Here is a 13,672-nt window from a genome sequence, read left to right on the forward strand (position 1 = left end):
ACTTTTCTGTTTGCTGTAACAAATATCATACTTTATTCTCTGCCACATGAATCATATTCTTGCGTGAACATCAGTTGAATTTGGCTCTGGATTTCTTTAAAGAAGTGTTCGTCTATTATCCCCTCGGTTGACACAGCTGATAACCTCATATGGCTTTGCTAAATAAAAACACACCTATTATCCAGCATGAGAATTAATCTAAAACGAACATTATTTTATTTATTGTTGGTCCACTAGTTGTGTTCTTGGTACCATTGGAAATGAGTTATTTCGTGTCTTGTTGTCGGAATGCACCTTGTTAGATACCAGACACACGAACCACATTTGTGAATTACGTTTCTAATGATCGGTACAGTTGTGGTTGCGAACATGTGATTCAGTCATAGAACAGATATCTTACGAATACAACAAGTTAGACTTTAAAGATATTAGTCGTCTACTTTTTTTAGGGTGTTGGAGCAACTGGACCATTGGGACAGTTATAGCCAAATCGCAACAGCCTACTTTGAATTGTTGTCTTCTGGTGATCACCATATGATTAAAACATCAAAAAGGTCTTATTTGAGCTCTAAACATTGTTCATGAACATTTTATAGCACTTTAAAGGTTCAATTCAAAATGAGAATTAAGAGAAGTCACTAATACATATTGGTATTAGTGAAATTAAATAATTACATCCAAATGAAGCCAAATAAGTAAACAAAATCATGAGGAAAGACTGCGTTACAAACAGCAAATCCCAACCTCTGATTAATTATATTATAACCATAAATTTTTAAGCCTCATACAAAACAAATTAAAATCAAATAAAATACTATGCATATTTTGAAAAGATCCCAGGGTACAAGCTACAATGTGGGATTGTAAAATATATCCTAGGTTTTGGAGGTGACTGTTGTTGTAGAACCCACATTATGGTGGGGACATACCTTCTATCAATTTTAACCTCCAGTTCGCTAGTTCACATAGGAAGATCAGAAATTTATAAATTACGAGAGCAAGGTGTGGGTGCTCAAACCCACAGCACTCCACATCTATATCACCCTTACTGCTTGCAGACATTTGTGGGAAAGTAACTGCTCTTCCAAGTTAATAATAATAAGAAAAATATAAACATAAAAAGATGAAAAATAGATAAAATAAAAAAATGAAAACAAAAATAAAATAAAAAATAAGGAAAATAAGATAGTACCATTTAAGGGTAAGTAAGATAAAACTTACCTCTTGAAGTTAGCATTTCTGCCCCCAATATGATAGAGGCATTAATTAAAGCGACATTAGCAAAGTGACAATGTACTGTGACTGTAGCACTTTTTATATGCAGCTCAAGGTGTACATCCACATAAAGAAGTGTCAAGTTCTTAATGACCTTATCTTTAACTAAAAATAATTATTAGTAATTTTTAGTAAAATTTCTCTGATTTTGCTTTCTTTGTACTTATTTAATGCATTTTGTTATTTATTATAGAATAATTTAATAATTTTATCTAAAATTGCTTTGTTAAATCCATTATCTATTATGTTTTGTGTCAGTATATCAACATTATTAATCAAATATTGTAATTTGTAACAAATTTTACAATACCTGAATAAATGCGAAGTTATGTATGTTACAGAGTATGGTACATTACTATTAAAAGAAGGTAAACCATAAATTGGAAAATCAAAACATTTAGGCCCGGCATGGCCAAGCGTGTTAAGGCGTGCGACTCGTAATCTAAGGGTCACGGGTTCGCATCCCCGTCGCGCCAAACATGCTCGCCCTTTCAGCCGTGGGGACGTTATAATGTTACGATCAATCCTACTATTCGTTGGTGAAAGAGTAGCCCAAGAGTTGGCGGTGGATGGTGGTGACTAGCTGCCTTCCCTCTAGTCTTACACTACTAAATTAGGGACGACTAGCACAGATAGCCCTCGAGTAGCTTCGTGCGAAATTCAAAAACAAATCAAAACATTTTTTTTGTCAAAAATATTTATACTGATATCCTTTTGTTTAATTTTAATGTGTTTTGTTTATTGCTTATAAGATGATTATAATGTACGTACCGTTGGATGAATGACCCAAACACTTGCATTTTAAATCACGAATGTCTGAATTAAACTACTATTATTATTTATGTGTTTTGTGTAATGTATTTGTTTGTGTATCATTGTTTCATGGTTATATGAATGGACATGTTAATGTATTTAATGTTGTTCCATGATTCCATGGCCATAGAAAATTTAACAAATTATTTTTTACCTCTAAGTTTAATGGACTGATAATCGGAGTTGTCAGGTTTAGTAAATATTCCTTATTTTAAATAAAGTAAATAAAATATTATTTCATAACTTTATTACAGAGTGAGCTATAAGTAGTAATTTCTTTTTTGTAGATTACTCTGTATTCATACTTGGAATAGTACAATACATCAGTGGTTTTGAAATTTCTGTCTGTTTTATTTTGTTTTACAATACTTATATTAATTGCAACTTTTATCACACATGTTAGAATAAGCAAACGCAGTAAAAAATAATGAGATATCCCAATAAAGTAAAAGACATTTATACTTTGAATATCTTTTAAGATAAAATTTTGAGGGAAGATTTATAAAACTTGAATATTTGATAAAAATTACGCAAAAAAGAAGTTTGTTTGTTTTGAAATTTCTCGCAAAACTTCACGAGGGCTATCTGTGCTAGCCATCCCTAATTTAGCAGTGTAAGACTAGAAGAAAGGCAGCTAGTCATCACCACCCACCGCCAACTCGTGGGCCACTCTTTAATTAACGAATAGTTGGATTGACCGTCACATTTATAACATTTCCACGGCTGAAAGGGCGAGCATGTTTGGTATGAGGGGATTCGAACCCGTGATCCTCATATTACGAGTCGAACGCCCTAACTACCTGGTCATGCCGGGCCAACAAGAAATTCGTTGTTTGCCTTTTCGCCCATTGTTATGTTTTACACTACTATGAAAGGCAAAAGAATATTTTAAAATCATGTGGTTGAGAAGTAAGTTTGTTTGAGAAACTGACTTCAGATTTCGCTCTGAAGATTAAAAGACTGATAAAATTTCCCCTTTTATGTTAAACATGACATTAAATTTACCAGAACGATCACAAATATCGAAATGAACAATTTAACAATTTAGTGTTTTAACAGCGATAAGAAACCAGTGGCGAAAAAGGAAAAAGTTGCACGTCATAGATTTTATATTCAACAAGAACAGTGTCAGAAAGACAAATACTTTTTAGGTTTTAGTTATTTTAAGTTCATATTTTTATCTCAAACTTTTCAAAAGAATTTCTGAACTTTTCTCTGAGAAATCTAGTCACAGTTTGTCCATTTCAAACTAAAAATAAAAAGTATATCAGAATAAACTTTCAGGTTTGTCTTGTGTCTCACAAAAGTCACTGCTTAAGATGTCAGTACAACAACTCGTCAGTGGAGATGAACCACTTTTAATAACATACGTGTATAAACACAAACTTCAGTTTAACTTTTCTGCACGTTTAGAATTATGATGAGGGTACTTTGAATAATTTATTTACTTATATTCCCTATGTCTTACGTGATTAAGTAAGTATGTGTTTATCTCTAGTGGTCAGAGCGCTCGTCTCGCAAGTTGTGGGTTCGGGATACAAACCTGTCACCGAAAATTCTCGCCCTTTCATCAAATGGTGGTGTTATATATGATGCTTAATCCTTCTATTAGTTCAGAAAAGAGTAATCAGAGAATTGTGGGTGAATGATGTTGACAAACTACCATTCTTTAATTTATAACTTCAAAATTAGAGACGGCTAGTTTAGATAGCCTTCATAGCTTTGCGTGAAATTTAACAAATAAGTAAATATACATTTAAACATATATTGTGTCCTCTACTTTTATATCGAAATCCTATAAGATATGCGTGAACCTGCTGTACATGTACGGAACATATTTGGTGTCTACTTCCTCTTCCTATAAGAAAGAAAACCATTATTTCTAACACGTGTTGGTTTACGGCTCGTATACTAGTTGTTTTGGTTTTTATTTGTTGTTCTTTTGGAGAAACATGATCTTCACGTGTTTACCACTCTCCAGCTAACGTACAGATGGGTTCTGGCCGATTTTTGCCTAATGTCTGGTGTTATATAAATCATATTTATGTTCTTGGTACACTGGTTGATTTACATGCAGCTGAAAACATATCGTGAAAAACGAAGTGGAGCTCATGAAGTATAGTCGTTGAAATGGAATTTTTTACTTGGACGTAAAAGCGATGCAATTAATCAGGAGTGGTGTGTAATATTGCATCTGTGATATTTTACCTTATTAGCTTTATTTCATTTCTTTACCAAGAACTTGGAGCTCGACATTGCCAGGTGGGATAAGGCGTTCGACTCGAAAACTGTGGTCGCGGGTTCGAATCCTGGTCGCACCAAACATGTTCACCCTTTCAACCGTGGGGGCGTTATAATGAACGGTCAATCTCACTATTCGTTGGTAAAAGAGTAGCCAAAAAGTTGGCGGTGGGTGGTGATGACTAGTTGCCTTCCCTCTAGTCTTACACTGCTAAATTAGGAACGGCTAGCACAGATAGCCCTCGTGTAGCTTTGCGCGAAATTCAAAAACAAACAAACAAACCAAGAACTTGAATCACATTGTAGAGATCTAGGCAGAAAAAGTAGAAAACAAGTTGAATGTAATCGAACCAAACTTAAAACTTGCATTTTCCTTAATTTCATGAACACATTGCCTTCTGAACTAAAACACTACATTATGACTAACAATTATAAACTTATTCAACAACTCGGTATAAGAATGTTATATAATTGCAATGATGATAATATATTATTTGAGTTAAAAGCTGAAAGGCATTGGACAAGGGCACAGGTTGGCACTTTGGTAGAGCTTTGGAATTTAGAACTGGCGAGAAATGTTCGGATGTGTGCGTTGAAGCTATTTCTAAATATTAAGGGTAATTGTCTTCTCATAACTAGCTGCAGACAGCGAAAGGCAGTTGGAGTTGAGACGTTGTGAGTTCAAGCTCTCAACTCCTGACCCGTAACCGATTCTCCTTAGTTACTGGCAAGTTTTACATTGGCATCCAGATTTTGCCTGATAGATGGAATATCCTTACCAATGTGGGTGCTATGACTTAAAGACGACATCAAGGAATGATAACGAGGGCATAATTTAGAGTTTCAATTTTATTATATTGTTTCTGGTTTTTAGTAGTTCACTACATTTTTTTTTATAGCGTTGATTTTTAATCGCCAAGAAAACACTGTTCAGAAGACAATTATCCCTCAGTGGGTCAGAGGTAAGTTTATGGGCCTCGATTCCCTGTGGGGAGCAGAAGTCGGATAGCTTATTCTGTAATTTTTCGCTAAAAATAACAAAAGAAAAACGGAAGCCAGTGTTTTAGGAAAATTACCGTAATGTAGTAGGCATACATTTTTTTTTAGGAATGTGGACTACGTAAACGTTTGATGTTTCCATTATTCCCACAGTTTGGCTCTCCTGGTAAGACAGCGATAAGCCTACAGACATACAAAGTTAATATTTGAGATTCGATTCCCTTCGATGGACACAGCAAATACTTAAATGTGACTTTGTTCGAAAGTCAGACAATACATGCCTTGGAGTAACAAGAATGAATATTTCACAAAAGAACCTTAAACAGTTTGAACCTCGTATTAATATATATACTTTACTGTTACACTTCTGTGTGTTACTTCATTTTGTATGTTATCCAAAGACTGGACAGTGTTTGTAATATATGACTTTTAACTTTGTAGTATTCTTTCAGCTGAGCCCTGTTACTAAGCCTAGCAGCCAGGAGAACAAAGTGGAATTACCTCATAAAACTGTGAATGGAGGACCAAGAGAAACCAACGTCCACTCTACATCCGAAAAGAAAACAGAAGTTGTGGACCCTGTGGACATGTCAGTACCGAGGTATAATTTCTTTGGTCTTGTTATTTATTTGGATGCCTTAATTATGTTATGTTATTTTAAGATGTGAACGAGAGGAACGGTCAACAATGAAGGTTTTACGGTCCGCCCAACAAACTGAGGTATTTGTTTTAATCGTTCGTGTGTGATTCGTTCCAAGTTTCATTACAGTTTTTATAACATATAGGGATACGTAATATAGCTTACAACCGTTTTAAGGTTATGTACAAAATACGTCACGTCAATTTGGAAGAACTTATACATCTTATTTTCCTAAAAAAAAAAAAAAACGAAAAAAGAAAAGTTATACATAAGTTCGTTTGTTTGAGCATATGCTGCTGTCTGACATATACTTAGTATGTTTATAAGTGAAACAACCAGAAACTGACCTGGTAGATGACTGATACTGCACTCTATTAAATGAAGTGATAGTTGTACATATGTTTAGGTATATTAAAGCAGACATATAAGTCCTCTGTAAGCACAAGTAGTTAAGGTTAGGTTTTTTACAATCACAGCTCCTTAGGGTTAGCTCTTCAGAAACATAGCTCCTAAGGCCAATACGTTGTGGAATCGCATCTCTAAGAATGATCGTTTTAGAACTGTATTTGGTATGTGTATTGTCTTCAGAATCGCACCTCTCATAATGATTATGACTTCAAGATCCACAGTTTTTAAGCATTACATTCCTTAGAATTAGAGTTCAAAAGGGTTAGCTTCTAAAGATAATTTACTCCAAAATCAGAGATTCTAAAAACTACCTTCGGATTTTACGACAGCAGCTGGTTAGCTCCTCGGTAGCAACAGCTTCTATGGGTTACATCCTCCAGAATCGCAGCTTCTGTTGGCGAGATTCTGATCCTCTGAAATAACAGTTTTTAAGGGTTAGTTCCTTCAGAATCATAGTTTTTATAGGCTTATCCCTCCAGAATCACAGTTTATAAGGGATAGATCTTCTAGAATAACAGCTTCTATGAGTTAGCTCTAGAATCACAGCTTCTATGGTTTAGTTAATCCAGAATCACAACTGCTGTTGCTTAGTTCCTCCAGAATCATAGAAGTTAAAAAGAAGGAATAGGGTATTTTTTATTATGAAGTTTTGGTATGTGATCGGGGTTGATTAAAGTATGTTAGGTCATTAAATTACACTTAAGTTTAAAATTTAGTATAAACTAGACATTTGACCAAGTCTACAATGTTGTGGCGAAAGAGAATGAATAGATATTTAATAAAATGCTGGAAGATTCTATTTAAATCTTGAATGTGAAACAAGTAATAACATGACGTTCAATGTTAAAATTTAATGTTACATTGTAAAACGCACGAACACAAAAGTGTTACATGGTCGTTAGTTCGACAGACTTCGTAGCAAGAGTCCGTAATAATCAAGATATGTTTGACTCAACTTGGTTTTACTCGTACATTAGTCCCAGTCTCTTAGTTACACGACAGTGATGCCTAACCTGACATGACCATAATAATATGATAAACAAACTGAATATCAACAGTCAGGAATATATAACTTCCAACTGCAATAATATTAAACTTCTCTCAAGTATGAACTTTACAATGTAATATTAATTTTAACGTTGAATGTCTCGTATAGCTGTATCATCCCTGTATGACTTTATATTTACAAATGATCTTTGTTACTTGTTTTGTGACTTCTTTTCCCTGACTGAAAGTTAGTGTGTTCTATGACATTATGACATTAATAATATTTAATGTTACGTGTATTGATTTCCTTTACTCCTTCATTTCATACATGAAATTAGTGTTGGCTTCCTAAATACGTCGGTTGTATACACTGTACAAAGCAATGGGTATTCTACATGTTACAGTCATCTAATGTTCGTTTTCTGGTAATTCCTGTTTTACCCTGCATTTAAGTTTTTTTTAAAGAAACACCAGATCTCTGTAAGAAACCTAATATCTAAATGTGATGATAACATCGTTTACACTAGAATTATGTTTGTATGTTTTTAATTACTACTAGTTATTACGACCAAGCTGTGATATTGTGCACTGCCCAGCAACACATAGAGTAGAGGATTTAGGTTTAAACTGACGTTAGTGATAAAGTAGTTAGGATTATCTGAACTGGAACATGAAGAAGAAAGACGAACAGTATGGTGGGTTGGTGACTTCCTGGTTTGGCATCTTAGCCAGGACTTCTTGACTTGCATTTTGGCTTTATGAGTAGAGTAACTTTTAAAGTAAAACTTTTTGTCATTGTTGGTTTTTAGCGTGTATATTTGTATTATGCCTATTGTGTACCTTGGCCATCCTACATAAGAGTCTACTGACTGTGATAAGCATTATAATATATTCGTGCATGAAAATTTATCATTAGAAGCGATCCTAAGGCCCAAAAGTGAAAATCGTATTACGTAAATTAGACTTTCATAAGATATCGTGCATTGTATCGTTATTTTGTATCATTTAACTTTTAATGTGCTATTTTATGAGAAAATAACCGTAAGATTCTCTTTTATAAAACAATCAAGTTTTTTTCTCTTGCATATTTCATTTCCTTAAAATTTAAAAGTTGATTAATAAAAATATCTACATAACTAATAATATTTTCACATGTGTTTTTACTTATCCACAATCTTGTCGCAGCGAAGTAGTCGTTACCCATACCAAGCTGTGCTTTATCCGTTCACAGTCACGTTGTGCTAAAATGGCTGACGATTATGGTGTGCTTTATCCGTTCACAGTAACTTCGTAGTAAAATGACCACTACCTCTTTGTCATTTTTCCTGTACACATTCATGTCATGGTACAATGATCATTACATGACTAACTACTACAAGAATTAACAGATCACTTCTCTTAAAATTTCCGTTATATTTGTTTATAAGCATGTTGATGATTTCTAATTCACTTTTTTTTCTTTCGTTTAGTCGTCGTTAGAACCTACTTGTACGTAAAGAATATGACCTGAGTTACCAAGGCAAATAAGTTTACGAGTGTTATTAATTAACTATCCACAGTAAAAAGGATAGATTGTATTTACTGCTTGTCGTCCCAAGGACACGAGTTGATTGGATTTACGTTTCTCTGCAGGCAGATAGGATCCAGTACAGGCCCTACCTTGTTAGCTAGCTTGATTTCTACATCGTTACATCTTGATGACTTCATTACATCACAGTCATAATATTCAGCAATTTCCATTCAACTACCAGAAGTGTCAACAATTTACATAAGCTTTCTGAAACTAGCGGACGGATATCAGTGAAATTTATCATGCGCATATATACATAACTTCCAAAGATACACTGTGGAGTATAACATATGCCACTTTTACTCCCAAATTGTAGCGTGATGATGCTTTGATTTCAATTTAAGTTTAATAAACGTAAATATATAATTTTCATCTAAAAAAGCTGTTCATTATGAAAGTATTTGCTTATATCTCATCATGAGACAGATGTGAAAAACCAAGAATAATTAAACTACTTACTGAATTCCTATTAACATGTTAAACACATATTTTTCAGATATTGAAAGAAACCCAAGGCTTTAAAATACATTTAGCACTTTTCTCCAGATCCATGTTTCAAAATCGTACGTGCGCATTAGTCGTTCGTTAACTGCAAAGGAGTGTGTGTGTGTGTGTTTTCATTGCTTCGTAGCAAACCGTGCAGTGCATCTTAAAAATGAACTTACCTAGTTAGTACTGAATTTTCTATTTTTCAGTATACCTTTTTTTGTCGTGACTATCGAGTGTGTAACGTTCACGATCTAGCCGGTCTATGGAAGTTTTAGTAATACATATCTTTCTTGGTACATCTACAAATACTGCAGTTTTTCTTTTAGACAAAACCTTGTCCAGATGACCTGAAAGTGGTAGCTCTCATTGTTTATACGACACAGACAACACTGTTTTAGGCTTTTTCTTTCGTCAGGTGAACGTTAAACAACGGAAATTATCCAGGTTCAGTTATTTTTACAATTTGTATGGATAAAAGTTGAAGAGTGGAACATAACTCTCGAAACAGTAGATCATTATATGATTTTTATTTTGCACAACCTGAGAGAGTAAACCCATTTTAGATTATAAGCAAACAGACTTTTAGAATGGGTTAAAGTAAAGCAAAAGTCATTATCAAAAATATTTCTGTAATTCTTTATCACGAGTTTTTTTGATAAAGACATCTTATACCACCAAAAATAGGCAATAACAACGTTTCTTGTCAATCACAAAACCACAAATATTATTGGGTTCGAATCCCCATCCCATCAAACATGCTCGCCCTTTCAACCGTGGGAGCGTTATAACGTAACGACCAATCCCACTATTCGTTGGTAAAAGAGTAGCCCAAGAGTTGGCGGTGGGTGGTGATGACAAGCACACACACACTTAGAATATTTATATTTTGTACTTATGGTAAAGCTACTAAAACTAACTGCCAACGTCCCTAATTTTGAACTACTGAACAATGTGAGGCAGTCACTCAGCATCATCATACCACACCCTATCCAAGCTAAGGATGGATTGTTATAACACACAACTTAAAGTGGTATTTCACGAACTTAAACCCAGCGAGTGAATCCAGAGCTCTACCACAGGGCCAACCCGTTAAAGTAGCCTTCGCGAGCTACGACAGTTTATTTGCAGAGGGCACCATAAAATTGACAGTAATAAATTTTAAACTGCACGTAAAGGAAGTGCTTCGATATTCCAAAATAACTTATTTCCATCGGAGTTCACGTGTTAAGATTTAAAACGGGTCAGTTTGACGCTTTGAAAAGAAATAGTGATAAACGTAATAAAACAATATCCCATAAAATACTAATTATGATAAAACAACTAAAAGTTGAACAGTCACATGGTGTAGCGGATTTGAAGATTTTGCTTAATACGTTTTAACACCTATTTATTACTTTTAATTTTTGTTCCAAAATCAACAATGAGTTATGTAAAGGGGTTTAACATTACTTACCTCCACCAGGTTTTCCTTCATCAAGTAAAAACGCATAACAATAAACAAGAAACATTCACAAAAAAATTATGGCAGTTATTATTTCAAAGTCTTAATACTATCTGTAAATTCATCATGTGAACAGCTTATTTTCTGTTCTAGGTTTTAGTGTCACATGACTTGCCATTGGTTCTGACAAGTCAGAAGTCAATAATAAGGACTGTTTATGCAACCATAAATAAAAAGTGTCAGTAGACCATTGGTAGAAGGAATTGGTCAATTCGACCACATGTGACTTTTGTATTTGATCTTACTGCCAATATAGTTATTTCATGTTTGTGCACGTGCAAGTTTTCACGAATAACATGACTCGACATTGTTAAAATTTAGAAATCTCAAACTAATTAATCGAGAATAATTCTTACACCAACACTACTTTGAACGTAAGCTCAATTCTCCATATTCTCTTGTTTGTTAACTGTGTAATCTAAACACACCGAGGAACGAGAAATACCACACACAGACCGTCTTCCATAATTCACAAGCCAACTTCTGACAGTTTCTGCAGATTCACAGTAATTATCGTTTATGTAGATAACTTTCAATAGTTATAAAGAAGCTTTAAAGATAATCTGTGAAAATAATCCATTTTAGCTGTGGTTATCACAAATTTTGTTTATACTAATAGAACCAAGTTACTGAAGCATAGCTATATCTATTTTTACCAAGAGTTACTTAAGAGATTAATAGTTCTATAATTCTGTGTAAACATTGAGTACTTGTTCTAACTTTCAAAAAAATATTATGTAAATTAAATGTGTATACAGTTAATGGTTAATGTGTTGGCACGTGATACGACTACTGTATTCTGAGGACTTTTTATCGTGCATTGTGCCGCTCACGCATCTATGATCCACTTTAGAAACTTTGTATAACAAATAACTTGTACAAAATTAGAGATGAGTGAAAAGGGTCAAAGTAAGAGAAAAGGGTGTCAAATGTTATGCATATGCTGCTGAGGTGAAATCTTTCGCTTGTCGAGGAGATTAAAAATATATATATTTATTGGCGAGTTAGAACAATTTAGAGCTGAAGAATTTGCAATAAGGGCTCTCTGTCATGACCAGGTGGTAAGGGCGCTCGACCCTTTAAACTGAGGGTCACGAGTTCGTAACCCCGTCACACCAAACATGTTCGCCCTTTCAGGAGTGAGGGCGTTATTATGTGACAGTCAATCATACTATTCGTTGGTAAAAGAATACCCCAAGGGTTAGCGACGGGTGTTGTTGACCAGTTGCCTTCACTCTAATCCTACTGTGCTAAATTATGGACGGCTAACGCAGATAGTTATCGTGTAATTTGGCGCGAAATTAAAAGGAAACAAACAAAAATTCACAATAAATGGTGTATTCATTAAAAAAATCTGAGGTATTAAAACACAAGGATAGGGACAGTACACCCTACTGCATTTTAAAGATTTATTCTTCATAAATCTTCATCAATGAAGTTGATAAAATTTATTTAATTTTTTGTAAGCAGTTTAAATAAAAATACACACAGTGTGCTTTTATTTTTTATGTATATGTACATAGGTACACCCACTTATTAGTGTAAATCTTTAGGCTTGTAATGTAAAAACCGAATTTTGATACCCGTAGTAGGAAAAGCGTAGATAATCCACTGTATCACTTTGTGTTCTACAACAAATAAACAAACAAACAATTTATATAGATATTTATACATCAAACAATGATAGAACTCTTGCTTACATGATAATCAAAAAACTTTTTATAGCGCAATGTGCAGTCCTCAACTTTGTGAAATTTTTATCCTGTGTTCATGTAAATTTGCAATAGGGTCACGATTTTCCCGTTTTGCCTCCTTTTTCTGTGACGGAAAACTTTGTTTTTCTTCATCATCAGGGTGCATATATGACACCATGTATATGTCACACACGGATATAATACACTGACGCTATCTTTATAAATATAATAGCACTGTCTATTGTATATCCATGTAAATATAATACTTCGTTGGGTGTGGAAGGAACTTCACCAAAATTGGTATGGAGGCTCAACAGGCCCATTGAAAATTACACAAATTTTGCATTTTGCTATTTTTACGAGTGCTTTTGCAGGGTTATTTTACCTCTACTTCGCCTGTGTTGATGGATCTTCATCAAATTTGGCATGAAGGTTTGATGGGTACATGAGCAGATACATTCAAATTTACGGTTTCACATTTTGTGTTTTGCTGTTATTGGTGTTTTGGTTGTTTCTTTAGTTATATATGTAAAGAAAACAACTTTTCATGTCCTAAGATAACCTTTCATTAATCATGAATTTACATGACTTACGTCCAGATTACTAGTTTACAATAAACAGTGTATTCATTTCTATTTAATAAACAAATCATCTAAAAGAATTTGAGGTATCAAAACACAAGGATAGTGACAGTACACACTACTGAATTTTAAAGATTTATTTCTCATAAATCTTCATGAACGAAGTCAAGAATATTTACTTTTTGTAAGTAGTTTGAATAAAAATACACGCAATTTGTTTTTATTTTTTATGTATATGTATATATGTACACCCCTTATTAGTGTATATTTGTAGTCTTATAACGCTAAAAAACAAAGTTTGATACTCTTAGTAGGAAAAGCGCATATTATCCCCTGTGTGGTTTTGTGTTTAACGACAAACAGATATCAAAAAATGCCTGCTACTCTTCTTCAGAACAAAACCTTCCATAAAAAAGGTTTTCCACTCCCTGGATTCAAAAGAGAAAAAAACATTAAACGTAATATCCAAAACTG

The 13,672-nt window shown here is 33.9% G+C and overlaps 1 protein-coding gene across 14 annotated transcripts in view; it reads left to right on the forward strand.

The window, feature by feature from the left end:
- The window catches only part of LOC143229560 (uncharacterized), a 135,618-nt gene that overhangs the window by 62,029 nt on the left and 59,917 nt on the right, over positions 1-13,672 (forward strand). For 10 of the 14 annotated variants that reach the window (XR_013015942.1, XM_076462068.1, XM_076462059.1 and 7 more), the window contains exon 2: positions 5,781-5,929. Coding sequence is in view for 12 of the 14 variants with exons in the window: in XM_076462059.1 (XP_076318174.1) it covers positions 5,781-5,929 (149 nt within the window). In the remaining 2 variants the exon portion in view is untranslated. Of the gene's footprint in view, positions 1-4,125; positions 4,267-5,769; positions 5,930-13,672 lie in introns of those variants that run through there. The other 4 variants (XM_076462070.1, XM_076462072.1, XM_076462066.1 and 1 more) reach the window with 2 other exon arrangements.

Source organism: Tachypleus tridentatus, chromosome 10, assembly GCF_004210375.1.
Source record: "Tachypleus tridentatus isolate NWPU-2018 chromosome 10, ASM421037v1, whole genome shotgun sequence".
NCBI lineage: Eukaryota > Metazoa > Arthropoda > Merostomata > Xiphosura > Limulidae > Tachypleus > Tachypleus tridentatus.